Source organism: Colias eurytheme, chromosome 21, assembly GCF_061535395.1.
Source record: "Colias eurytheme isolate Ceu_HAF_F1 chromosome 21, ilColEury1 Martin Lab GWU primary, whole genome shotgun sequence".
NCBI classification, from domain to species: Eukaryota; Metazoa; Arthropoda; class Insecta; order Lepidoptera; family Pieridae; genus Colias; species Colias eurytheme.
Genome location: NC_143000.1, coordinates 10,164,427 through 10,191,505, shown reverse-complemented (window position 1 = coordinate 10,191,505; position 27,079 = coordinate 10,164,427). Strand labels below are relative to the sequence as shown.

General features: G+C 37.7%; 2 protein-coding genes across 2 annotated transcripts; one reads left to right on the top strand and one right to left on the bottom strand.

The window, feature by feature from the left end:
- Nucleotides 1–1,715: 1,715 nt before the first annotated feature.
- Nucleotides 1,716–8,842, bottom strand: p53 (transcription factor p53). Its single transcript, XM_090114101.1, has 8 exons — nucleotides 8,652–8,842; nucleotides 7,901–7,978; nucleotides 7,185–7,320; nucleotides 6,669–6,767; nucleotides 6,277–6,466; nucleotides 4,992–5,217; nucleotides 3,192–3,396; nucleotides 1,716–2,592 (listed from the first exon to the last, which is right to left on the bottom strand). The coding sequence occupies exons 2-8, from the start codon at nucleotides 7,957–7,959 to the stop codon at nucleotides 2,422–2,424; spliced, it is 1,086 nt and encodes a 361-aa protein (XP_089970227.1). The 5' UTR covers nucleotides 7,960–7,978; nucleotides 8,652–8,842; the 3' UTR covers nucleotides 1,716–2,421.
- Nucleotides 8,843–9,313: 471 nt separating this feature from the next.
- Nucleotides 9,314–26,611, top strand: LOC149899390 (uncharacterized). The gene is made up of 16 exons (XM_090114102.1): nucleotides 9,314–9,492; nucleotides 9,671–9,784; nucleotides 9,860–10,075; nucleotides 14,611–14,783; nucleotides 15,184–15,274; nucleotides 15,595–15,648; nucleotides 15,881–15,925; nucleotides 16,045–16,108; nucleotides 16,472–16,556; nucleotides 17,006–17,181; nucleotides 19,109–19,319; nucleotides 21,060–21,134; nucleotides 23,556–23,787; nucleotides 24,213–24,392; nucleotides 24,973–25,133; nucleotides 25,659–26,611. The coding sequence occupies exons 2-15, from the start codon at nucleotides 9,679–9,681 to the stop codon at nucleotides 25,125–25,127; spliced, it is 1,863 nt and encodes a 620-aa protein (XP_089970228.1). The 5' UTR covers nucleotides 9,314–9,492; nucleotides 9,671–9,678; the 3' UTR covers nucleotides 25,128–25,133; nucleotides 25,659–26,611.
- Nucleotides 26,612–27,079: the final 468 nt, after the last annotated feature.

Below are 27,079 nucleotides of genomic sequence, written 5' to 3'. Positions count from 1 at the left end.
AATTTAACGTTAGAGTAGAGCTGGCTATATACTGTTAAGTGTTAACCTTAGAGTAGCGTTTAGCTACTATTATGTATTCTGTGCTTACAGTATATTATATACTACATAATATGTAATATATACTCTAAGCTGTTAACGGTCAGGGCCCAGGGGGCAAGACACAGTAGCTTTAAATTCAAATTGGTTTAGATTTGAGATTCACACAGAAAGTTGCAACTGCATATAATATATGAAACGAGCAAAAAGTTTATTTTCTATTCGATATCGATACTTCACGTAGACTGGATATTTTATTTTTTCATAACCAATTTGTTCTTAGAGGAGGTAAATCAAGTGAATCGAGTTAAAAATACGCCAATATCGGTTCAGCCGTTTCAGAGGAGTATTCTAACATTGTAACACGAGAATTTTGAAATAAGTTAGATTATGAAAACAGACGAAGTTGCGGGTAACAGTATGTCCCACTGCCTAGTGCCTACACATAGGAAGCTGTAATATCACATTAACTATGACCTAGAAAATATTTACAAATTACAGAGATTATGTTGTTATCTCCTTCGTTAGCAATACTAATCACGATAGTTAGTAGTTAGTGCCCATTGAGGTACCAATGCAAGATAATTGAAGTAAATATTGTGTTAGTTACTTTAATTCATTACAATTTTATAAACTGAAAAGGATTTTATTATCAAAATGTGAATGAAGTCCTTATATGTATTTGTATAAGTTGTTAGTTAGGTAAAAATATTTAATTTGTACTTGAGAATGTTTCGTGTCACATTTTTTCTTGTAAATTTTGAACAAGCAAGGCAATAATATAATCTTATAATAGTGCATATTAATTAGTATTATAATATTACCTATTATTATAGTCATGAATGGTTAGTTATAAACTATGTGTTGAGCTTTCTTTTTCTTCCGAATAAACAGTACAATTAAAATAAAACCACATACCTATAATTTTTATAGAAAATTTAATCATGCCATCTGGCTGTTTCATAATTATTGTAACAAATATAAATTGTCATTTAAGCATACATTAGTATCAAAGGACATAGAATTTTGTGTAAAAATTCTATGTTTTTCATGATGAAATAAGTCGAAAAAGATAATTTCTTACAAATAGTAAAATCTAAAACTGGAATTACAACTGGGTAAGATACATATTTTTTAGAATACATAATGAATTAATTATTAAAGTTATTGTTTTTTAATACATAAAGTAAAAATAAAGAAATGTTTTGAATGACATTAAAATAAAGACGTAGTTTGATATGAGATTCTACAAATCTCACACAGAGTATTTTTAAAAAATACAAAATAGTTTGAATAACATTAAATTGCCTGAAAATCTTAATCAAGAGATGAGAAGTTTATAAATTAAAGCCATTATTTATAACGGGTTTAAAACACGATTAAATTATTTATAACGGGTTTAAAACACGATTTATTTTGAGAAATATGTTCACCCGTTACCACGTTCTCTCCAAAGGCATAATAAATCGTATATTTTTAGTTTCTTTAATTTATAAATCTATAATACTTGATACACTATGTTATACATAGAAAGAGAGCCAGGTCAATGACCTTAGGTTAGAAAGAGAAAGAAAATCGTAGTACCTTCTCTATCTATTTGTATACTAAACACAGAATAAAAATTTTATGACCCAAAATTAATAAAAAATCCTTTGTGACATCAGAATATATTGGAGAAAGAGATATGATAACACTATTTTCTCTCTCTTTCTAAACATCGGATGTTACAAGTCGTAATATTTATATTGTTAACACGATCGCTTCAAAAATTTCGTCATTTGAAAAGTATTTCTGTAGTTCTATAATAAACGGTGGGTACGTGATACAGGTAACTTCACTTTTCATTGTTTATGACAAAAAATTAATTGAGACACGTTTGAGACAGCACTTTTTTTTAATATTATTTTTTTTTTGGAAGACACTGGCATCATTATTGTTTATTCCTAGATATAAGAATTAGCACATAGTCTTAAAGTATTTTAATAAGGCACTTAAATTACAGGCGTGTTCAGTTAAAATTACTTACTAAAAATAATTAAAACAAAAATAAAACTTATTCGTAAAAATTAAGTCAAAAAATAAAGCTATTGAGCTTTAATCACTTATACACTATAATAAAAAAAAAAAAAAACATAATCTAAGTCTTAAATTCTTTTACAAATGCACTGGTATGTAAAATTATTAAAAAAGCGGCAGTTGAAAAAATGCGGGTAGTAAGCTACAAAAAAGCTAATAATCTGCCTCCAAATACCGAAAATATCGTAATTTTACCGGAATGAGGGTAACATATCCAAAAAATAGAACACAGTTTTATCTACTTACTACCTTCAAAACTTTAAAAAATGAGGGTACTTCCACATTCCCAGTGCATTGTATCTATCTAGTTCATTTCTTCTGCGTCTTGAGCCCATCTATAACACTCTTGAGGTTATTTATCTGTGTGTTGATATCTCCTATGGGCTGCTGTGAGCTAGCGCGCGCGTCCCGGGTTTGCTCCATCATGCCGACCATTACTTCCAGCCCGAGTATCGCTGTACGAACGCCTACCACTTCTATCTGTAATGGGAATAAATGAGTTGAAACAGTTTTGACTGGTTTAATTTTGATTGAGTATAATTAACTATTGAATATAACTAATCTGAGACGTAAAGCTTTCTTGTTTTAGGTTATTTTTCTTATTCAAGAATAACATATCTGACGGTTATTAGTTATTACACTGGTCCTTCGAGCCGGATATAAATTAGTGACGTATGTATTTGAGAAAGAGTTCTCATAAAGTTTTAAAACATTTTTTATTGCATTTTTTTTTAATTGAAACACATTTACGATAAGACAAAAATTGCAATGCAATATGGTTGAAAACAGACAATACATTGGACAAAATATTATATTTATTTGTCATACTATACATTTTATTAAGGGCTGATTTTTCAATCCTTGGTTAAAACTTATTCGTCGAATAACGTATTAAACTACCATTTATGAAAGATATTCTAATTGCCCGTTTTTGACAGTTTACAGGTGACATTTTAATATTATCGTATAATACTTTATTGGACGGGTAAGTTTTATCCAAGGATTGAAAAATCGGCCCTTAATGTGGCGGTGAGAAAAAAATTAATGGCTGAAAAAAAAGATTTATTTGTGATACTTACCGACGGCAACGTGACCACAGCGTCGTCCTTCACCTCCAGCCGCACCTTCTTGCTCCTGTCCTGCCCGCCCGGGGCAGGCGGGGCAGTGGGGGCAGCGGGCCGCTTGCCCCGGGGCACTTCCGCGTCCTCCTCGTCGCGCAGCATGTCCCGCTTGGGGCAGGAGCACACGCGCGCGCCTACACTCTGCCGCCCGTACACTTTGCCGCTGTAGTGTAGGTAGATATAGAAATTAGTTGATTAAGGGCCGATTATAGCGTAAGAAATAAATAGGAAAAAATTTGTTTGATAAAGGGGGATTTTTCAATCTGTGGTTAAGCTATCCGTCCAATAAATTAAATATTAGACAATAATATATGACACCTGTAAAATTTTAAATATGTAGTTGCATAATTCGCATACAACGTATTTTTGAAATGATCGTTCAATACGTTATTCGACGCATAAATTTTAACCAAGACTTGAAAAATCAGCCCTAAATAATACATTTTAAAATAATTGTAAATTGCAGTTCTATTGAACACTAAACAACACAAAGTAGAATGAGTGGAGAAGTTAGTGTCATTTCTTAAAACAGCAGTACAGTTACTGCATACTTTATTAGTGTAGAGCTGTGCTGAGCAGTGGTAAAGTGAATTTTAAACATAATTTAGAGCAATTGGTAGAGAGAAAAGAAGTGTTAAATATGTGCAGGTATAGTGTTACGATAAGTGTAGATCGCGTGGTAGAGTCAGAGCGCGTAATAGAGGAAGTGTCCAGGAATGTAGAGCGATTGTTAGAGCTAATATCAATTGTAGAGCGTGTTTTAGACTAAGTATCAATTAGGGTTGTAACGGAACTCCGCCTCCGCCTCCGTTACTGCGGAACTTCCGCAAAGAATTTAACCTCCGCCTCCGCAAAATTTATGCGGAGTCATATCGGAAGTTCATTTACGATCACAAACAACGCGCAAGGAGCGATGCTAGGCGACGCAGCCGCTCGGCTGCGTGTTTTCAACTTTCAAGTGAAATGGTCGAGAGTTTGCTTAAGCCGCTGCCGCGGGAACACGGCCAAGCGGGTGGTGGGAGTGTGAGTGAATGAATAACAGGAATCAACTTGTCAAAGCGTTCGGTACCGCGTAGTTGCAATTGAGCCGTGATTGTTTTAAGTAATTTTGTGCGTAATTATTAGGTATTGTTATTTAAATAACGTGATGAAGCCGAAAACTAGTGAAATTTGGCAGTACTTTGTAGAAGTAGACGATAATTATAAATTTTCCCAACAAATTTCACCTCCGCCTCCGCCTCCGTTAACCTCCGCATCCGCGGAGGCGAACCTCTTCACCTCCGCATCCGCCTCCGCCTCCGCTAAGTAGGCCTCCGTTACAACCCTAGTATCAATTATAGAAGCACAATGCAGAGTTATGTAGAGCGTGTGATAGAGCGAATATCAAGCAGTGTAGACCGAGTAGAGGATCAATTATAGAGCGAATTCTAGAGCTAGTGTCAATTGTAGAGCCAATGTTAGAGATAGTATTTAATGTAGAGCACGTGGAAGAGCGAGTCTCTCGACAAGCGGTAGAGCGCATTGTAGAGCGGGTGTCAAGGTTAGAGCGAGTATTAGAGAAGTGTAGAACGCGTGTTAGAGTTAGTATTTTATGTAGAGCACGTGGTAGAGCGAGTCCCTCGACAACCGGTAGAGCACATAGTAGAGCGAGTGGTAGAGTTAGTAATAAGTGTAGAGTGCGTGTTAGAGTTAGTATTTAATGTAGAAGACGTGGTAGAGCGTGTGTCAATTATATAGCGCATAGTAGTGTGCACTCACCTGATATCCTCCAACGTAAATATAACATTAATCGGCCGTCTATTAATCCCGGAGGAGCAGGAGCTCTTGCAGGCGAACACATACGCGAGGTCTGCGGGCGCATCCAACCGCACGGCTACAGAGTACCACGAGTCACTGCGGTCAGGCCTTCCGCAGTAGTACACGCCCGATGATCCCAGTGCCCGGGCTGAGCGGAGCACGTTCATTGTCACTGCGCGCTCTGTGCCTGCACACAGATATATAACGTATTAAATTCTATGGATTTCACTTAATGCTCACAATTCATTGTCCAATATATGGATAAAACTATCACATTCACACACATTTTTTAAGCTATTGCATAGCTTCTATCGCGGGCCTTGAGCGCGGGGACCGAATCGAGAAATTCCGTAACGAAAAACCTCACGCTCCCCACTCCGACGGGCGCGGAGGTGTGGCTTGAAGGCATAGCATGCAATAGCTTTACCGCGGCAGTCCCCGAGTGCCACACGTCTTTTTTTTATGTAAGAGGAGGCAACAGAGCAGACGCTTCACCTGATGGGAAGTGTACTGCGTCACCCATACGCACCAGCAATGCCGGGGGCATTGTCAGTGTCGGCCTTTGAACATGCACAATTCACGACACTATTATCGTTTCTACATTATTTCTTATGTTTAAAACATAACTGCCTACTACAAATGCAGTTTTTCTGAAGATGTGTTGCCGACTCTGAGATGGAGGTACATTTTCTTCTTGAAGATACTATCACAGCAGTTCCGGCGTTAGGGGGGGGGCGAGAGGGGGTGATGGCCCAGGGCGACAAATTCTGGGGGGCGCCAAGGTCTGAAGTTGGAGTATCTCGGATCTCCTGGTGCAAACCTTCAGAACACCTTAAGTGGGCGCCACAATATTTTCGCCCGGGGTGTCAGTGGCCCTTACACCGGCACTGTATACAACTTCCGCGAGCTCGCACACACACTGACCCCAATGACTCTATTATACTAGTAGACGCGGCATACGCCAACATCATTGCACTAAATAACAGCGTAATTAATACATACCTACTTACTAACGCATTATCACCAATACAGTTGTTCTCTCTTTCACTCTCACGCACGAGACATAATACATGTCTCACTCATGTACTTCGTAATAACAACTGCCGATTAAAATATAAAAAGAACGTCCAGCCACGACGCTGAATTGTGCGTGACTAAGTGAAACTCGGGCACTTAGCTGAGTTTTTTCTTGCCAAAATAGAGAGCGGGTAACGTATCTAGCTTTTTTATATATCATAGCACTGACCCGCGTTGGAGGACTCGTGCGAGTGCTGGTAGCAGCGCTCGACTCGCTTCTCGGCCTGCGCCAGCTCCGCAAACACGGTGGTTGCGCGCACGAACACTTCGCGGCCGCACAGCTTCTCGGCATCCCAGCGAAAGCCAACAGAGAAGTTGCAGCCCATGTTCACGTAGATCCGATTCAAGCGATGCGAGTACTGGAAGAATGACATTGTTAATGTCACAATCAATATGCCTATTTATTTATTCAGCCACATAAATACCGGAAAAATCAATAACTTAATGTCAAACTCAAATTTCTAAAGATAGATAAAATACAAATTAAAAGTTATTTCTCAAAATAATAAATTAATATGAAATAATTTGTGACTTTTATTTTAAAAAGAATATGAAACATACCAAATACTTCTTTTTCTTTGTATGAGCAGCATCTATCTCCACTGTGAAGTTGACATCACCAGCAAAGTTGACTCTCACAGGAGGGCCAAGAGGTGAATCCTGAAATACATAACAAATTTAAATAAATTTTGTTTACAGTTTACATAACAAATTTAAACAATAAAAATACATGTATCATAAAATATATTGTAATCCATATGAAATGGCACTTCAATTTGACTAATTAAATGCATATTTTTCATGAAGTGATTTACAAAAAAAAAATATATATAAAAAAATTAATCAAAACATTTTTACATGCACATTCACACAACATTATTACAATTAGATACAATTATAACAACAATAAATTGTGTATTTATTGTTATGTGTTCCATAAATAAAATAAATAAAAATAAAAAAAAACATTCAATAAAGCTCAAATACAATTAAAACATCACAAACATTCAAAATAAATCTCAATTATTTGATGAAGTGCATGATTTTTATTATGTATCCAATTAGTCCCATACTCACAGGTGCCAGCTGTATGGGCTGCTCATACTTCCTCTGCACATCCATGGTCTCCTCGCAGAACTGGGGATCCTGCAGCAGGTCCGGAGTTTGCGGCAGGTATGTGTTCAACATTTGGAAGTCCACCTCGTTGAATGTTCTGTTTGAATATTGTTTTATTTATATATACAATACGATTGTGTATTATTGCTCAATTATATTATAAATCAGGCACTTGCACTGGCTTTGTTTGGGTCAACCAAATTATTATTATTAAAAACAGCTTGATAATGTAGCTATTTTAAATTAGTTCTTTATTTCTGAGTCTTTATTATTTAAACCGACATGTCGAAGAATTAAAAAGTTCGACAACATGTGTCATCCGCCAACACGCACTTGGCCAGCGTGGTGGATTATGGCCTGTACCCTCATAGGAGGCCCGTGTCCCAGCAGTGGGAACGTATATGGGCTGATGATGATGATGATGATTATTGTATCAAAAACTCAGGTATAAAAGTGAGAAACATTTTCAAAACAAGCATTGAACCTTGACATGATGCAATAGTTATGTAAATTATTTCATGATAAATTATAATAATTAATAGATAAAATTATGTAGAAGTGTTTTATTTAGTGAATATCAAACTAATTATTAAACTCCCAAAAAGTTTTAGCTATGAGTCATTATATTGAAACATTTTTAGGTTAGTAAAAGAATTACAAAATATAAAAGTACTTACATTATATTATCTTCTCCTTCAGCTTGTGGAAATATATGAATTTCTTCATTTTTGAACATGATTTCTTTGATTTTTTTCCTGCAATAAAGAATATTACTTCATAAAATTCTACTCATTATTATGCTACATAATGTATAGTTGGTAGGGATGCCATGTATATTTTATCTCTTTCAAAGCAAAACCACTGAACAGATTTTGATAATACTTGTCAGTGATGTAGCTCATTTAACAGAATAAGACATAAGCTATACAAATACTTGCTTTTGTGGATGGGTTTGGTCTTTTTTTAATACCTTCTGTAATTTGCAATAGTTAAACTAAGTAAGGCAAACAATAAATATTTGGAAGAAATACACTATACAAACATTATTACACAGTATTAAAGTAACTTTTATGATTTGTAATAATCATTTTTGATGACATTTTTACTTTCAAGGAAAGTAATGCACATTATAATGAAGTATTATAAGAGTCAACCACATAAGAATACTGGAAACAGTGCAATTGTATACGTATGATATGAAATGATTATATTATTTATATTTTCCAACAACTTCTAGTCCTACTCATGATTTTTCCAAGCCAATGGGCAATGGTTATATTTTGTGATAAGTATGTAATATACATAGTTGAAAACATAAAGAGATAGAAAGTGTTCTAATTTCTAAAATATGTAACCAGTTAAATACTTCATTTCATATCTGTTGAGGATAAAAAATACCTTTGGTGTTCAAAAATGTAAAATACCTACCGTTCTATACGAGGAAAATGAATTAACTCGTTACGGAATCTCCTACATACAAAATTAATGCTTTAAATAACAGCACCTAGTGATGAAAATTTCAATAATTTAACTGTAAAAATCACATTGAAACAAATTCTTAAATAACTCCAAAAAGAATAAATTGCAAACACAGTAAAAACGACATCGCACGTTGAGTTAAAAACATCAAAACAGATAATAAAAATTTAATTGATAGAAAAAAATCTGCTTGTTACAGATTATACAACTATACATATATGGCAACTCTGCATTAAGCAAACTGCATTTCAAACTGAAAAATCAGTGAAAATTATACGTTTGCCTTCTGTGTATTCTTAAAATTTCCCACATAAATTATACATTTACAATAAATCCAAATTTATGTACAGTTGTATCAAGTTCAAATGACTGACAATGAATATATTGAAGGATCTTAATTTATTTTATTTATTCAATATGTTAAATAAACTTATTTATGCGCATGCAAATATGTCATAGATCAATTTAAATTGAGAATTCTTTTCGACATGAAATTTTATTGAATTAATTCAATAAATTAATTAATTGGTCAGTCTGATGCAGATTTACTGAATATGGTATTACCATGTTACAAAAAAATATCAAAAATGATTAAAAAAAATACACCAACTCCGCTTCACTTGTGTTTTTTTCTGATTTCACTGTCATTAAAAGTAATTATTTAGTGCATATTTTCATAGCAACAGATATTTTGAATCAACAGTGGGCTCGATTATGTACCAATACATAGTGCAGACAGTTGCGAGTGACTCTATAAACTAAAATCAATAATAATCAGTGACCAACAAAGGTACGCTATGTTTGCTTTTGCAAAGAGTATAACCTGTGTTTAGTGCTAGCGTCCGGTTGGCGTCTGTCATAGTTATCGCGAAACTACAAAATAAACGCGTCTTTTGCAATATTACGTTGAATGAATGTGCGATGTCGTGTGTAAAAGTGGTGCTTTTGTAATGGGCTTTTGTTTCTAGTGACCAAGATGAATTATGAAGCGGAAAGGGCAATGAATCAGAAACGATTGCGGATGGAGGCCGAGCCGGGACACGGCGTTGTCCAGGGTAACGGATTGCCGCTAAATTACATAGGTATGTTGTGTAACTAAAGTTTTGCGCGGGAAATAGCCGATACGATTGATAATACGGCGTTGTTATGATTTCTAGATAATGGTCATCAAATACCGTATCAGCCGTATGCCGGCGCATATAACACGCATTACCCTCCGCCGGATGCCTTCGCCGCGTACGGGCCTCCGCCCCCGGGGGGTTACGCTCCTCAGAACTTGTCGTACGCGCCTCCAGCTCACCAGAACTATGCACATCACCAGACTTTTCCTCCACAACAACAAGCACAGCTGCATATGGCCCAGTCACACATGGGTATGTGTATGTACAAAATTTTTTACTTCTTTTTAGTAGTTTTAAGATTATTATTATAATACTTTATTAATTTTGTACTGTTTATATGTTGTTACTCGAAGAAATCTTTATAAAAAAAGTCTTATTGACATCATAAAAATCAATTCAACACACACTGTTTCAGAAATTAGTCTAGTGGTTTTTTGGTGAATCTACGCAAGTATTAAATATTAAATACTTATGAATCTCTTTTCATTCATCATCATCATGTATGAAGAGATGGAACAATAAGGACTTGCCTTACCAAAATAAAGTAATTTTTCAACTAAAAATTGCATGCACAAATATAAGAAAGTTGAGCGGAACATTTGAAGATGTAAGAATACTTCATGACCATAATATTAACTTTTCTAATGATAATTGGATACCATTACATTTAAAACAACATCATAAATAAATCCTTTTCAAATTATTATTGTTATGCATATTTTCTAACTAATATTAATGAAAAAGTTTGTTGCGATAGATAGATGAATAAATTTTAGATTTTTTTTACACTTATGACTGATTGGAACTGTAAGAAATTGAATATAGTGATCATTTACAATTTTTGCTTGGTTCGACAAAGGCCATTTGTCTATACTAATAATATAAACCGGAAGAGTTTATTTGTTTGGTTGAACATGTTAATCAAAAGAGCTACTTGTTCAAAATAAAAAAATAAAATTGTGTTTATTCAGGAAGATGAGGCTATAAAATTTTTGCGATAGCGTGAAAAAATATTCCTACTTCGGATGAAGCCATGGCACCATCATACACTGTAGGTGATGGTGCATACTACGCTTATGAAGCTGAACTGAAACACTGAGACGAGTCATATTCTAAACCTGAAAGTTCCAATTGATTGTATATAGAATATTTTCTTAGCGCTTTTACACAATAATAAATGAACCGATTTGGATAAGCAGCTAATAGGTTTCTGATAAAAAGGGCAAAAAAAATACATAGTAATAGGTTTTTATGGTAATTTTATAATTATGTAATTGCTATTACTTAATAATTAAATTGTTTAAAAGATGATAAAAAACATTAAAATTATGAAATTATATCACTTTGATTGTATTAATTATTGAGAACAAAAATAAAGCATGCAAAGAGATTTAGGTATTTAAATTTGAAGCACATTTCTCCGTAAGTAAATCATCCTTCCTATTACATTGCATTGAATCTAATATTCTAATATATAGTATTCTAATATATAGTATAAAGGCGAAAGTTTGTAAGGATGTGTGGATGTATGGATGTATGGATGTTTGTTACTCTTTCACGTAAAAACTACTGAACCGATTACAATGAAATTTAGCACACATATAGAGGGTAACTTGGATTAACACATAGGATTGTTTTTATCCCGGAAATCCCACGGGAACGGGAAGTATGCGGGTTTTCCTTTGCAAACGCGGGCGAAGCCGCGGGCGGAAATCTAGTCTTAGTATAACTGGCTTGAATGTTATTGTGAGTTAATAGAATATGGGTGTTATTTAATAGTAAATTCCTTTGTAAGATTGTAGTATTGTGTCGTGGAAGATAGATGCATTTTACATGTGTTAAATACACCTGATTGGCTCGCTATGCTTTACGATACAATATTCTTTGTAAAGGCAACAAAAAAATACAATTATTGTACGTAACTTGTTGTATTCATTGATTTTTTTTGCATTATACTATAGTACGAGGGCTCTTTATTGTTATATTATGCCATCATTTATAAAAACTCTAATATGTATAATGTTATGGCTCATTGATTATATCATTAAATAGCAGACAAAACAAAAGAAAAATAATTATTATTTATTGATAATTAACATTAATTTGTAAGGCTCGTGCGCATGTCTGGTGTTTCGTTCGCGCATGCTTACACACGGCTTTGATTCGCTCAATGAATCACCAATATGTTGATATGAACGGTGGTCAGTCAGCCGTCAAGCCTCAATTATGGTTTCTGTAGGTCACGGGCTTGATAGAGCTGTTTGCGCAAATTATATTACTCATGTATATTGATCGTGTATACATCAATCAGGTAGAAACCAATGCTTGATGATAGTTTGGGGAAGGGTCAATAGAGTTTAATGAAATGGCAAAATTAAATGAATATTAGAATATGTTAGTTGGATTAAAAGGTGTGTAAAGATGTTCCATTTCCACTTTTAGTTGTGCTGTAATAAGATGGCTGTTTAAGTTTTATATACCCTACCAGCAGCTCGTCTCAGTTCCGTGTCGGTTGACTTTATTTTACAGAAGTTTTTTTACCTACTAGTAACATATAAGGAAAACGCTTGAACATGATCTTGAGAGTGGTAAGCAAAAATTAAGTTAAATTTATAATTATTGTCCATCAATAAAAATAAAATCTGTAATATACATATATCAAGCCATTAACATACTATAACAAGAGCTCAGAAACACACAACTCTTATACAGGGTGTAATCGTTAAGTGTGCACAGGCGATTTTTCCGTAAGTATTACAGATAACAAAAAACTTTAAACTGATATCGAAAGTACTTAACCTAATGAGTAAAATGGCCGTAATAAATTTTTAAAAATAAATCGAGAAATATCAAAAAAATTATCTTTAAACCCTCCCATACATTAAGTATGAAATATGAATATCCCATATACATTTAATATGAAAGATTTTAGCTTTCTTTTTCTTTTTTTGATTTACTGCATTAATTCGCAAATTTGAAGTGACATTTTCCACGTTTTTCCGGACATTTTCACGCATTTTCCGGAAATTTTCCGGGAATTTTCCGGACATTTTCCGGACATTTCCCAGGCATTTTCCAGGGATTTTCCAAGCATTTCCACGCATTTTCCGGACATTTTCACGCATTTTCCGGGTATTTTCCAGATATGTTCCAGGCATTTTCCGGTCATTTCCCTGACATAGCCTGTAAATGTCTGGAAAATGTCCGGAAAATCCCCGGGAAATGCTAGGAAAATCCCCGGAAAATCTGGGAAATTCCCGGAAAATAACCGGAAAATGCCTGGGAAATGTCTGGAAAATGTCTGAAAAATATCCGGAAAATACGTGGAAATTTCCGGAAAATCCCTGGAAAATATCCAGAAAATGCGTGAAAATGTCCGGAAAATCCCCGGGAAATGCTAGGAAAATCCCCGGAAAATCTGGGAAATTCCCGGAAAATAACCGGAAAATGCGTGGAAAATGTCTGGAAAATGTCTGAAAAATATCCGGAAAATACGTGGAAATTTCCGGAAAATCCCTGGAAAATATCCAGAAAATGCGTGAAAATGTCCGGAAAATATCCGGAAAATGCGTGAAAATTTTCGGGAGGAGCGTGGAAAATGCCTGGAAAATCCCCGAAAAATGCCAGGGAAATGTCAGGAAAATATCTGGAAAACATCCGGAAAATCCCTGGAAAATATCCGGAAAATGCGTGAAAATGTCCGGAAAATATCCGGAAAATGCGTGAAAATTTCCGGAACATATCCGGAAAATGCGTGGAAATGTCCGGGAGGAGCGTGGAAAATGCCTGGAAAATCCCCTAAAAATGCCAGGGAAATGTCCGGAAATGTCATGAAAACATCCGGAAAATCCCCGGGAAATGCTCGGAAAATGAATGGGAAATGCTCGGAAAATGTCTGGAAAATATCCGGAAAATGCGTGGAAACTTCCGGAAGAACCGAGGAACATCCCTGGAAAATATCCGGAAAATGTCCAAATATCCGGAAAATGTGAAAATGTCCGGATAATATCCGGAAAATGCCTGGAAGATCCCCGGAAAATGCCTGAGAAATGTCCGGAAAATGTCTGGGAAATGCGTGGAAAATGCCTGGAAAATCTCCGGAAAATGCCAGGGAAATGTCCGGAAAATGTCTGGAAACATCCGGAAAATCCCAGGGAAATGCTCGGAAAATGCCTGGAAAATGCCTGAGAAATTCCCGGAAAATGCCTGGGAAAATCCCGGAAAATAACCGGAAAATGCCAGGGAAATGTCTAGAAAATATCCGGAAAATGCGTGGAAATGTCCGGAAAAGGCGGGAAAATGCCTGGAAAATCCCTGGAATATGCCTGGATAATGCCTGGATAATATCTGGAAAATATCAGGAAAATGCGTGAAAATGTCCGAAAAAAGCGTGGGAAAATGCCTGGTAAATGCCCGGAAAATGCTCGGAAAATCCCCGGAAAATATCTGGAAATGCGTGAAAATGTCCGGAAAAAGCGTGGAAAATGCCACTTCAAATTTGCGAAGTAATTAAAGCAGAAAACCAAAAAAGAAAAAGAAAGCTAAAATCTTTCATATTAAATGTATATGGGATATTCATATTTCATACTTAATGTATGGGAGGGTTTAAAGATAATTTTTTTGATATTTCTCGATTTATTTTAAAAAATTTATTACGGCCATTTTACTCATTAGGTTAAGTACTTTCGATATCAGTTTAAAGTTTTTTGTTATCTGTAATACTTACGGAAAAATCGCCTGTGCACACTTAACGATTACACCCTGTATACCCTGTATGTTGTGCGCAGTCGGCGGCTACGGGCCGGAGGTGGGCGTGCACAAGCCGGCGTGGCCGCCGCAGCCGCACCTGCTGCCGCCGCTTGACGCGCAGAAGCCGCTCGACATCAAGCAGCTCAAGCCCGAGATCAAGCTCGAACCGGCGGACGCGCAGAAGCGGCCGCATCCTGATGCCGAGATGATGGTGAGCGTACAGTGGGGCTAGACAAGTGGCTTTCTATTATCGTAAAGTTTAATAGAATAGAATATAAATGTATGAGATTGACGTAATCAATCGTCGTCGTCCTCGTAATCAAACGTCAATCTCATACATTCATAATCTATTCTATTAAACTTTACGCTAATAGAAAGCCACTTGTCTAGGGGGGCAGACTGTACACTTGCATAGATTTAAGTAGAATTTCAAATTCCAAAATTTTTTTTGAGTCCTTTATTTTATTGTTCAATTTTTAGTTCATATTTGTACTGTATGTTGATTTATACAGTTTTAAAAGGGCACAAAAATTGTCCTTGTCATATAAATAATCATGATGTTGTAATGTTTAAGTTGTATATGTGACTCAAAATGGTTATTTCGATTCTAGGCTGGTGATATGGAACAACCAAAAATAAAAATAAAAACGGATATATTCAAACCAGATGATATGGCGCTACGGCTGGATGACAAGCCAAGAGGTAATTTAATATTATACAATTACTTATTAAAGACAACATATATTTCAGATTAGGGCACTTTTATTAAAAAAAAAGACGGGTTGCACTCCGGGAGTGCCAGCAGAAGTGAAAACTTGATTATTAACGTTGAACATGTTTGATATCCATCCATCTTACGCTTTTTCGATCAGGTCACGTGTCCTGACGCGAGTTTAAGATTTTATACCCATTACAGAAAAAGTGCTCAATGCCGCTAAAGAAGTTTTCACTTCAAAAACAGAAGAAGAATTATCATATTAGAACGACAAACATATTGTTACATTTCGGTAATTTTGTTACAGATATATCTATGAAACCACATGAATTACCAAAACCGTTGGATCCACAAGCAAAAGGTATGTATTATAGATTGCATTGTAAACTTCAAATAGTGTTTTTTCTTAATATGTGTGTGTATGTATTATCTTACAAGTGCAATGTATGATACATAAAGACATTTTAAGTTTGAAAAATCAGATGTTTTGCGCGAAGTGACAGTAGTACCCACCTCAACGCTTCGCTTATGAGGCGTGCAATATGTAGTTTGGATCATAAAAAATTATGTTTGTTTATTTTTTTTCTTTTTAGATGACAGTCAATCCCAACATAGAGTGGAAGGTGATAAAACAGCAGGTATGGATTTATCAGAGTACTGTATAACAATAGAATAAAAATTAATTTAATAAATACCTTGTTAACTCCTCAGTTACTTTGTTACAAGAACCGTTTTTAATTATTGTGTATATTTTCAGAGAGAACAAGCGAATTGAGTGAAGCTCGTCCTATTGACAGCAGTGCACCCGTCGTTGACAAAACGTTAGTTGTTTCATTTCGATTTTTACATAAAAAATGTTGTAAATAACGTTATTATTTTTGATAATATGTATAACATGTGTATAAATGATACAATACAACAAATGTAATATATAATTTTTGAAGTGAAGCTTCTTTATCGGGGTTGGACAAAAATTTAGTGTAACATTTTTGCGTTACGCCGTACGCGTGACATTTTTGCGTTACGCCATACTCGTGAAATTTTTAAGGTCATAAAGAAGTTTCACTTCTTACGTGTGTACTCTAGTACACGCATACATTTTTTTTAGTTTAGGTTATTAATTATTATGTTGAAATTTAATGTTAATGTTTTTTTTTAATCTATCACATTATATTTTTTATCAGGGATGAAGAGAGGAAACCCTTTAGTAGCCCGGATGCAAATCGACCCGGGACAACGCCGGGGAAAATGAGCACTCCGGGTTTAGAGGTATGGCAATATTTTATGTGGTGTATTTACATACGCATATTATGTGTAATATTACATTTAAAAAAGCAGTGATTCATATATGTATTGTATTTTGTTGTTTAGTCATCATAGTATTAAGGGCTTAATGATATGTAGAATCTGTAATGTAATAAATGATAGTTAATTAAAAATAGATTTTATATAAAGAAATAAAGAAATTTGTTGTCATAATATATAAAACGATACGATAAATCACAAATTATTATCAGCTAATTTACAAAATGTAAATCAGAATACTGTGCGACTCGTTAGTTGCTGACAAAAGGGGTTGACTCAGATGAACAAAAAAAAAATATAGATAAACTACAAAAGTTCAAAAGCTCCAAACTGCCCCTGTTTCATATAAAAAAATAGCCTCTATTTTTTATTATATCACCCGTAAAAAATTAAAATACAATTATCACCCCCAGCCAAAGAAGCGCGGGCGGCCCAAAGGGTCCACAAACAAGCCGAAGCCCCCGGGCGCGACCCCTCCCCGCGCGCCCGCGCCCCGCCCGCCCGCGCCCGTCGCCCGCCCCCGCGCGCCCTCCTACCAGTACGCGGTGCGGCCGTTCCGCAAGGACTTCTCGGGGATACAGTTCCGCAGGTGCGTAGATACACACACATACACATATACAATACACATCGCAACACATAAAAACACACCACGATACAGCACAACACGTCATATCGTACTGCAATACGTTATACGACACATCGCATCACGACGCATCACAACATTCCGCATCATACTGCAACACGACACATCACAACACATACGACATGATACATGTTGTAACGTGAGATTCTACGACTTGCACCACACCATCAATATATCTTTGACTATCATATCAAAAATAAATATTTCTCTGATCAAAAATGAAATTATTACTTAATCATGCAAGAAAATTAGTAAAAAAAAAAATAAAAATAAAATATGTATGAAATTTTACTTAAATTCATTTGTTGTATATCTATTCTAACTTAATTATATTTAGCTCTATAATCTCATGATAAAGCTGTCTATTATGATAAATGGTGATGATAAAATACTAATGTTTGCTAAAAAATGTAAGAATTTGTTGAATTTCACAAGTTTGTTAAAATTGTGAAATATTAATGAACAATATAACTTACTTATTGATACATAAATCAGGTCACCCTGAGACTTGGCTCCATTTTACAGTTTTGATGGGATATGATTTTTCTCGGTAGAAGTGAACTTTAAATAAAATTTACTCGGAGACTACATTTGTTTGGAGAGTTGTTTTCGATCGATTAGCTTTTAAAACTTGGCTGCAGATATAAGGTGGACTGGTTATCCGTTAAAGTGTCGTAGGGTTAACACATAGTCGTCTACGTAGACGAAATGAGTTACGAGTTTGCGAATTGTTGTATAAATTATGAGTCTTTTGAATACAAGCGAAGAATGAGACTTGGCTCCATTTTACATAATATGTTTATGGTGGGATACCTGTATTATTTATTTGCTTGTCAGAATCGATATTTGAAATCGAAAATTTTACAATAATTCCAGAAGTTTTCAAACTTCGGTCAAGTGAATGGTTCATTGGGACGACAATAAATCTCATTTTGCAACCTTGTCCGCAGGCCAGAACATTGTTTAAATTGCAATTAAATTATTTTTTTGCTGTATGGTCGTGAAAAAAATTCCAAAAGTTCTGCAAACTTGGTAAAGTTTTCGATATAATATTTCATATCACGTATTAAATTTGCAACCAATCTAAGTGTATGGAACATTGTTAAAATTGCAATTAAATTATTTTTTGCTGTATGGTCGTGAAAAAAATTCCAAAAGTACTGCAAACTTGACATCGGAAACATACCGAACGGTTGTATAAATTTGCAACCTTTTTCGTTGACCGTAACATGTTTATTTATAATTATTTTTAATTCGTGGTCGGTCGGTTTTCGATTATTCTGATGCATTTACAAATTTGCAAGCTCATTCAGTTTAAAAAAAAAAAAACATTAATATTCAATATTAAAAGATGTTCCGTACACTGAGATTGGTTGCAAATTTAATACGTGATATGAAATATTATATCGAAAACTTCCCCAAGTTTGCAGAACTTTTGGGATTTTTTTCACGACCATACAGCAAAAAAATAATTAAATTGCAATTTTAACAATGTTCTAGACTGCGGACAAGGTTGCAAAATGAGATTTATTGTCGTCCCAATGTACCATTCTCTTGATCGAAGTTTGAAAACTTTCGGAATTATTGTGAACTAGGTTTCCGCCCGCGGCTTCGCCCGCGCAGTCAAAGAAAAACCCGCATAGTTCCCGTTCCCGTGGGATTTCCGGGATTGCGTCATTTTCCCGGGATAAAAAGTAGCCTATGTCCTTTCTCGGGTATCAAAATATCTCCATACCAAATTACATGAAAATTGGTTCAGTAGTTTAGGCGTGATTGAGTAACAGACAGACAGACAGACAGAGTTACTTTCGCATTTATAATATTAGTATGGATTGATTGTCTTGACTGACTGGAGTATGTCGTGTGCGCGCAGGCGGTGGAGCGACGACTGCCTGGACTCGTCGCACATCCCCAACGAGGTGTACTTCGGCGACGTGCCGGTGCCGCTGTCGGTGCTGTACAACTACTACGACGCGAACGCGGAGCGCGAGCGGCTCGCGTCGCAGGCCGCGCACATCGCCGCGCAGAAGGCCGCCGCCGCCAAGCTGGCCGCCGCCAAGCTGCGCGGCGTGCTGAGCGCCGAGGTGAGTGCCCAACTACTGCGACACGTCGCAGGCCGCGCACATCGCCGCGCAGAAGGCCGCCGCCGCCAAGCTGGCCGCCGCCAAGCTGCGCGGCGTGCTGAGCGCCGAGGTGAGTGCCCAACTACTGCGACACGTCGCAGGCCGCGCACATCGCCGCGCAGAAGGCCGCCGCCGCCAAGCTGGCCGCCGCCAAGCTGCGCGGCGTGCTGAGCGCCGAGGTGAGTGCCCAACTACTGCGACACGTCGCAGGCCGCGCACATCGCCGCGCAGAAGGCCGCCGCCGCCAAGCTGGCCGCCGCCAAGCTGCGCGGCGTGCTGAGCGCCGAGGTGAGTGCCCAACTACTGCGACACGTCGCAGGCCGCGCACATCGCCGCGCAGAAGGCCGCCGCCGCCAAGCTGGCCGCCGCCAAGCTGCGCGGCGTGCTGAGCGCCGAGGTGAGTGCCCAACTACTGCGACACGTCGCAGGCCGCGCACATCGCCGCGCAGAAGGCCGCCGCCGCCAAGCTGGCCGCCGCCAAGCTGCGCGGCGTGCTGAGCGCCGAGGTGAGTGCCCAACTACTGCGACACGTCGCAGGCCGCGCACATCGCCGCGCAGAAGGCCGCCGCCGCCAAGCTGGCCGCCGCCAAGCTGCGCGGCGTGCTGAGCGCCGAGGTGAGTGCCCAACTACTGCGACACGTCGCAGGCCGCGCACATCGCCGCGCAGAAGGCCGCCGCCGCCAAGCTGGCCGCCGCCAAGCTGCGCGGCGTGCTGAGCGCCGAGGTGAGTGCCCAACTACTGCGACACGTCGCAGGCCGCGCACATCGCCGCGCAGAAGGCCGCCGCCGCCAAGCTGGCCGCCGCCAAGCTGCGCGGCGTGCTGAGCGCCGAGGTGAGTGCCCAACTACTGCGACACGTCGCAGGCCGCGCACATCGCCGCGCAGAAGGCCGCCGCCGCCAAGCTGGCCGCCGCCAAGCTGCGCGGCGTGCTGAGCGCCGAGGTGAGTGCCCAACTACTGCGACACGTCGCAGGCCGCGCACATCGCCGCGCAGAAGGCCGCCGCCGCCAAGCTGGCCGCCGCCAAGCTGCGCGGCGTGCTGAGCGCCGAGGTGAGTGCCCAACTACTGCGACACGTCGCAGGCCGCGCACATCGCCGCGCAGAAGGCCGCCGCCGCCAAGCTGGCCGCCGCCAAGCTGCGCGGCGTGCTGAGCGCCGAGGTGAGTGGAAAAATATATATTTCAGGAATATAAATACATTTCAGGACAATTTTCACACACGGCACGATCTGATCCCATACTAAGCTTTCGCTTGTGTTATGGAAACCAGATGGCTGATAAACATACATAAATAAAATAAATAAATACTTATATATAGATAATAAACACCCATACACAGAACAAACACCTATGTTCAACACAAATATTTGCCCCAGGTGGGATCGAACCCACGACCTCTGGCTCGGAAGGCAGGGCCACTACCAACCGAGCCAACCGGTCAGTCAAACTATGTATACCAACTACTGCGATTATATACTATGTATACCAAGTTGCGTCGCCATGGATACGACGGGTTGCGTGCGTGCGGATCGCAGAGTAGATGAAGGCGGAGTTTGTGAACACATTGAAATCGCACACAATGTGGACGCATCGCGCGAAAGAAACAGATAATTTTCAAAAAAAAACCATTTTAGTTTTTTTACATTGATTCCCATTTCGCTGGACTTGCAAAGTTATAAACGAATTAATTTTAATGTTGCAGGTAACAACGGTAGATTCATCGTCAGATGATGATTCATCGGGGACATCGGGCAGCGGTTCAGAGGATAGTGATGATGTAAGTTTATTTTTATTTTAACAAACATCATCGTAGCCAAGCCAACATCAAACAACAAAAAATAATAACAATGATTATTTTTATTAAAAAAAAAAAATGTAAAAAATATTCACTTGCAAAGGAGGACGCGTCAAATTGGGCCTGAAACTTGGGTTAAGACCAATACACACGAAATATTGTTTTTGTGATAGATACATACAACGAAAAAAATAAAATAGAAAAATAAATCAACCGGGTTCTTGTACAATCAAGGCAAAAAGTTTTATTTATTTATTATCTATAATATTATTTTTTATCGACTTATCGAAATATTCCCGACTTAGAAATTTTCCTCACGTATAGAAATTTTCCTTGTTTATAGAAAATTTCCTTTCTTATGGAAATTTTCCCGACTTATCGTAATTTTCCCGACGCATAGAAATTTTCCTGACGTAAAGAAATTTTCCTGACGTATAAAAAATTTTCCAGACTTATGGATTTTTCCTGTCGTATTGAAATTTTCCGGACTTATGGAAATTTTCCTTTTTTTATAGAAATTTTCCTCACGTATATAAATTTTCCTTTCTTATGGAAAATTTCCCGACATCGTAATTTTCCTGACTTATGGAAATTTTCCTGACTTATACAATTTTTCCTGACTTTTCGTAATTTTCCCGACTGATGGATTTTTCCTGGCGTATAGAAATTTTCCTGGCTTATAGAAATTTTCCTGACGTATAAAAATTTTTCCGGACTTATGGATTTTTCCTGACGTATTGAAATTTTCCGGACTTATGGAAATTTTCCTTTTTTTATAGAAATTTTCTCGACCTATCGTAATTTTCCCGACTTAGAAATTTTCCTGGCTTATAGAAATTTTCCTGACTTATGGAAATTTTCCTTACTTATACAATTTTTCCTGACTTTTCGTAATTTTCCCGACTGATGGATTTTTCCTGGCGTATAGAAATTTTCCTGGCTTATAGAAATTTTCCTGACGTATAAAAATTTTCCCGACTTATGGAAATTTTCCTGACTTATAGAAATTTTTCCTGCCTTATCGTAATTTTTCTGTCAATCGAAAATTCCCTTACTATTGTTAAAATCATTTTTCTAATCTTCCTATAATTGGAAATTTTTACGACTGATTAAAGTACTACCAACCACCCACCTATTCCCACACACATCCCGTACGCTATGCTCTCTATCCACAGGCCGCGCGTGCGCATGGCTCAGTATCTGCATAGCTAGCGAACGTATAAACTCGCCCGGTCGTTGGGCGCTTTCACCAGGGCCCTGGAATTATGGAATTATTATTAATTTCATGAACAATATCATCATCATCATTTTTATTGAAAACAATATTCATATATTTTTCTTTGCCCGCGGATTCCCCTGATGTTAAATTCGCATTATAAGGAGTCGTTTCACCGCTGTCAAAAGTTACCCATGGCCATGTCACATTAAAACGAATAAACACACTTTCGCATTTATAATATTACTAGAGGTCCGCCCCGGCTTCGCCCGTGGTATATATTTCGCAATAAAAGGTAGCCTATGTCCTTTCTCGGGTATCAAAATATCTCTATACCAAATTTCATGCAAATTGGTTCAGTAATTTAGGCGTGATTGAGTAACAGACAGACAGACAGAGTTACTTTCGCATTTATAATATTATAGTATGTATTAATTGCAAAAAATATTATACACAATTTCACAAAGAAATAAAACTTATGTGACTGTACAATAACCCGGTTGATTATTTTTTTATATATATTTTTCCCTGTATGTATGTGTTATGATCTATTATAAAAACAATATCTCATGTGTATTGGTCCAACGCAAGTGTTCAGGCCCAACTTCCATAGTAAAATGCCCATTCTCCTTTTATAGATTATTAAATATTATAAATTGTTGTAAAAGTTTTTTTTTAGCAAAGCATATTTTTAGGCTTATAAAACTTACAGCAATGATTTATATTTTTGCTGTAATTTCTAAAATTACAACAAAAATAAAATAATGTAAATTATTTTTATCTTATTATTTTTGTTATATCTAAAATTGTTGTAAAAGTTTTTTTTTTAGCAAAGCATAATTTTAGGCTTATAAAACTTACAGCAATGATTTATATTTTTGCTGTAATTTCTAAAATTACAACAAAAATAAAATAATGTTAATTATTTTTATCTTATTATTTTTGTTATATCTTTTTGTATCAGCTAATTGTGTCCAACTATTGCGTCCCAAGAAACTATAAATTATTTTTATCTTATTATTTTTGTTATATTTATTTGTATCAGCTAATTGTGTCCAACTATTGCGTCCCAAGAAACTATAAATTATTTTTATCGTATTATTTTTGTTATATCTATTTGTATCAACTAATTGTGTGTGTGCGTCCAAAGAAACAGAAATAAGCAACTACATATTTATCATGTACAGGACGCGCCACTCAAACGCGGTCCTGGCCGGCCCAAAGGCTCCAAGAACACGTCCCCCCGCACGCCGGGCACGCCCACGGGCGCGGGGGGCGCAGGGGGGGGCTCCGGCGCCGGCTCGGGGCGCCGCGGCCGCCCGCCCGTGCCGCCCGAGCTGCGGCAGCCCGGCATCACGGATATGAAGAAGTTCTGCAAGGCGGCCGGGATACGGTTCGATTATAAGAAGCTGGTCGAAGGTGGGTTCTGATACTAATCGAGAACAGATTTATTGTTCACGGTGTTTACGACCATTTTTGTTCACGCGAATTGTAATATATTGTCATTGTGTCATCTTAGTGTCTGAGTATTGATCACATCTAATATTAAAATTTGTGTTGTAATTAATATAAACCTGTGCTAAAGAAAGTAATGTGTACTTAAATTGCTCATTGTTAACAAGTTTAAGTAAATAAACAGAAAGTTCATATGTATGCAGTTTTATCATTTCACAATTTCAATTGGTGTTAACAAATAATTTTTTTTGGCACTTAAATATGAGTATAATGGTAAATTCGTCTTTTACAACGCAAAAGCATTGAGCTAAATTACATACATGATTTATGAAAAAACTATTGTAGTTCATATATTTCAATAAGAATAATCACATGTATCCATATTCCAGGTTGCACGAAAAACAAAGAGCGTGTGGCGAAAATGCAAGATCTGCTAACCGCGGCGGGGCTCGAGGGCAAGCCGACGCTTGAGAAGTGCCGCGCGATCAAACAGGCCAAGATGGACGCCAAGGAGCGGGAGCGGATCGCCAAGAAGGAGGCGCGAGCAAAGCCACGGGACGACGGTGATGGTGAGATTTGCACCTTATTGCTAAGATATAGGTTTCATTTTTGCTTATAATGTGTCGATGGTTGGACGAATTGCGCGAGGATTATAAAGATTTGTAAATTATGACTCAAGTGATGTTGATGTTTGTTTGTTGATAGACACGCGAGCCAAGTCATGTAGTAATAGGGTTCATGTTTGTTTGTAATGTGTCAATGGATGAAAGCGAGCGCCAAGTCGTAGAATGGCAGTGAGATTTGCACTTTATGACTCTGTAATTAGGTTGATGATTGTTTGTAATGTGTTGTTGGATGGAGGCGCGGTGCGCACCATGCCAAGGTGACATTGTGATTTGCGCCTTATTGCTTGGTAATTAGGTTGATATTTGTTTGCACCTTGTAACAAGGCAATAATGTGTCAGCGGTGTGCGTCGAGCCGCACCATGTGAAACGACAGCGAGATTTGTATCTTATAACTGGGCATTAAGGTTCATTTTAGTTTGTAACGTGCCAGAGGCGCGCGTCGAGTCGCACTTTGCAATACGGTAGCGAGATTTGCACTTTATACCGAGATTATAAGGTCGATATTTGTGTGCACGTGTGCAGGGCTGTCGGGAGTCGCGCGGCGCATGACGCGCGGCGCGACGGGCGTGAAGCCGCGCCAGCGCATCGTGATCTCGTCGGACGAGGAGGACGGCACGCCGGCCGCGCGCCGCACGCTCTCCAAGCTGCGCTCCAGCGTCAACGACGACTCCGACTGAGGGCCCGTGAGTGCAACCACATATACACACGCACATTGCACACCGCAGGCAAACGCACACACACATACATACCGTACACCATAACACAAACGTACATGGTAACATCGCACGAGGGTGGCACTAACACAAAATAACGCACGCGTCATAGATTATTACTAACTAATACGGTGCCGCACCGATGACATTATACACGAAACTGCTTTAACCAGCTTTAATACAATACACTGCATGACAATGCACAAAATACGTGTGTGTTTATTTTGTGCATTGTCATGCAATGTATTGTACACACACGTATCGCAAACATACACAAACCATTCACCTGCGTGGTGCACTCAATATAGCACGAATAAAAAAAAACGCACGTATTTTAGAGCAAGCACGAATACGACGCCGCACCATTCGATAAAATCATACATCAAACAGCTTCAACACAACGCACTCCACAACAATGTACACAAAAATACAACAGCATCATACAATATAATATTATAAAGTTTCTGTTATAAAAAAATATTGTATTTATTCCAGGTAACACCTCGTGTGGAAGTGACAGACAATATCGAGACAGTGAAAGTGTTGGACCTTCTAGAAAGTGCTTCGACGGGGTCCATGACCTGTAGCGCGGACTCTTGACTTACGTGACTCGGCATAATATACTAGTGATGGCCTTATGTGAGCGATCGGAACGTCAGTGTTGCCACACACGCTCTACTATTTTCCAAACTTAATTCGTAATTTACCCAGTTTTTTGGGTGTAATTTTAGACTGCAACCACTAGACGGTGATATCGCATTTAATATTCGGGTTAATGATGGCAATAAAGCGTGACGGACGAACGCAAATGTTACCATATTTAAAAATTTTTAGATTAAAAATGAAACCGCATTGTGGTGTTGTCGTTTTGATAAATTTAACTAGTCAAGTGTAAAAAATGGATAAGTTTCCGCGCTCAGGTTGACGCGAATCGGTCGCTCGAAAAAATTTTCCTACTAATTTTAGGTCAAAATTTAGAATGGTAATGAAATGATTTTCAAATTGTCCGGAGTGAGCGTTGGACCTTTGGTGTTTATTTTTTATGAAAAATGAAGAAATAATATTTTCTGTGAGTTATATTAAAATAATTTTGTATCATTTTGTGTGTGGTGTTTACAAATGTATTCACTAAGAATGGTTTTAATTTGTATATGTTTATGAATTTGGTCAGTTTCCCGTCCCTATATAAAAATTATTTCGGATGCCAAATGTTTGAATGGCATTAAAATGCATCTACAAAATATATGGGTAACAATTTTTCAAGAGAGAAAATTTAGATGTGTAAATAACTAAGCTTGAAGTTCTTTATTTAGCAAGATAAAAGATAAATGACACTGCTATTCCATATTTAGATTCCGTAACCTTTTAAATTGGAATGTATTTCCAATTAAGAATCGGACTCTTATTTACATATTGTCCTTTATTTAAATCATGTGACATATCGTATTATTAAACACTTGACCGTAATTTGAAGCTTACTTCATTGAGAAGGCACGTAGCTTTTTCCGCCTATTTTGCCCTCTCTTTCCGTTGTATATATGCTATCTCTCTCGCACACCTCTCCACCAGGTGGCGGGGCGCACGATAATGTGCGGGCGCTGGATGTTTTTTCATTGGCGTCTAGCTTCCGCCGCGAGAAGGTTGTCTACAAGACTACAACCTTGGTGCTATTAAGTATTAAGTATTGCTTAAAGCAAGTGCTAAAAGTGTTAAAAAGTGTATCCCGTCGGATCGGTACAGTGAGTTATTTTTACATCTATTCTAATAATATTTTACTTAAAAATGAGTAAAAATCTTTAAAGTCAACGGTATAATCGTTGGACTTTATTTAAAATGCTGAGGTTTTTAATGAATCCTTCAGCAATAGTTTATTTTTCAATATGCTTAAATACTTAATAGCATGAATAAAGATATTT

Excerpts from the sequence above, each read along its gene's own strand:
- LOC149899390 (XM_090114102.1), top strand. The coding sequence starts at position 9,679 with ATGAATTATGAAGCGGAAAGGGCAATGAATCAGAAACGATTGCGGATG. Across the intron at positions 16,557-17,005 it reads TGAGCACTCCGGGTTTAGAG|CCAAAGAAGCGCGGGCGGCC; the intron begins GTATGGCAATAT and ends TATCACCCCCAG. Across the intron at positions 21,135-23,555 it reads GTTCAGAGGATAGTGATGAT|GACGCGCCACTCAAACGCGG; the intron begins GTAAGTTTATTT and ends TATCATGTACAG.
- p53 (XM_090114101.1), bottom strand. The coding sequence starts at position 7,959 with ATGTTCAAAAATGAAGAAATTCATATATTTCCACAAGCTGAAGGAGAA. Across the intron at positions 6,768-7,184 it reads AGCCCATACAGCTGGCACCT|GATTCACCTCTTGGCCCTCC; the intron begins GTGAGTATGGGA and ends TATGTATTTCAG. Across the intron at positions 5,218-6,276 it reads GCACGAGTCCTCCAACGCGG|GCACAGAGCGCGCAGTGACA; the intron begins GTCAGTGCTATG and ends ATCTGTGTGCAG.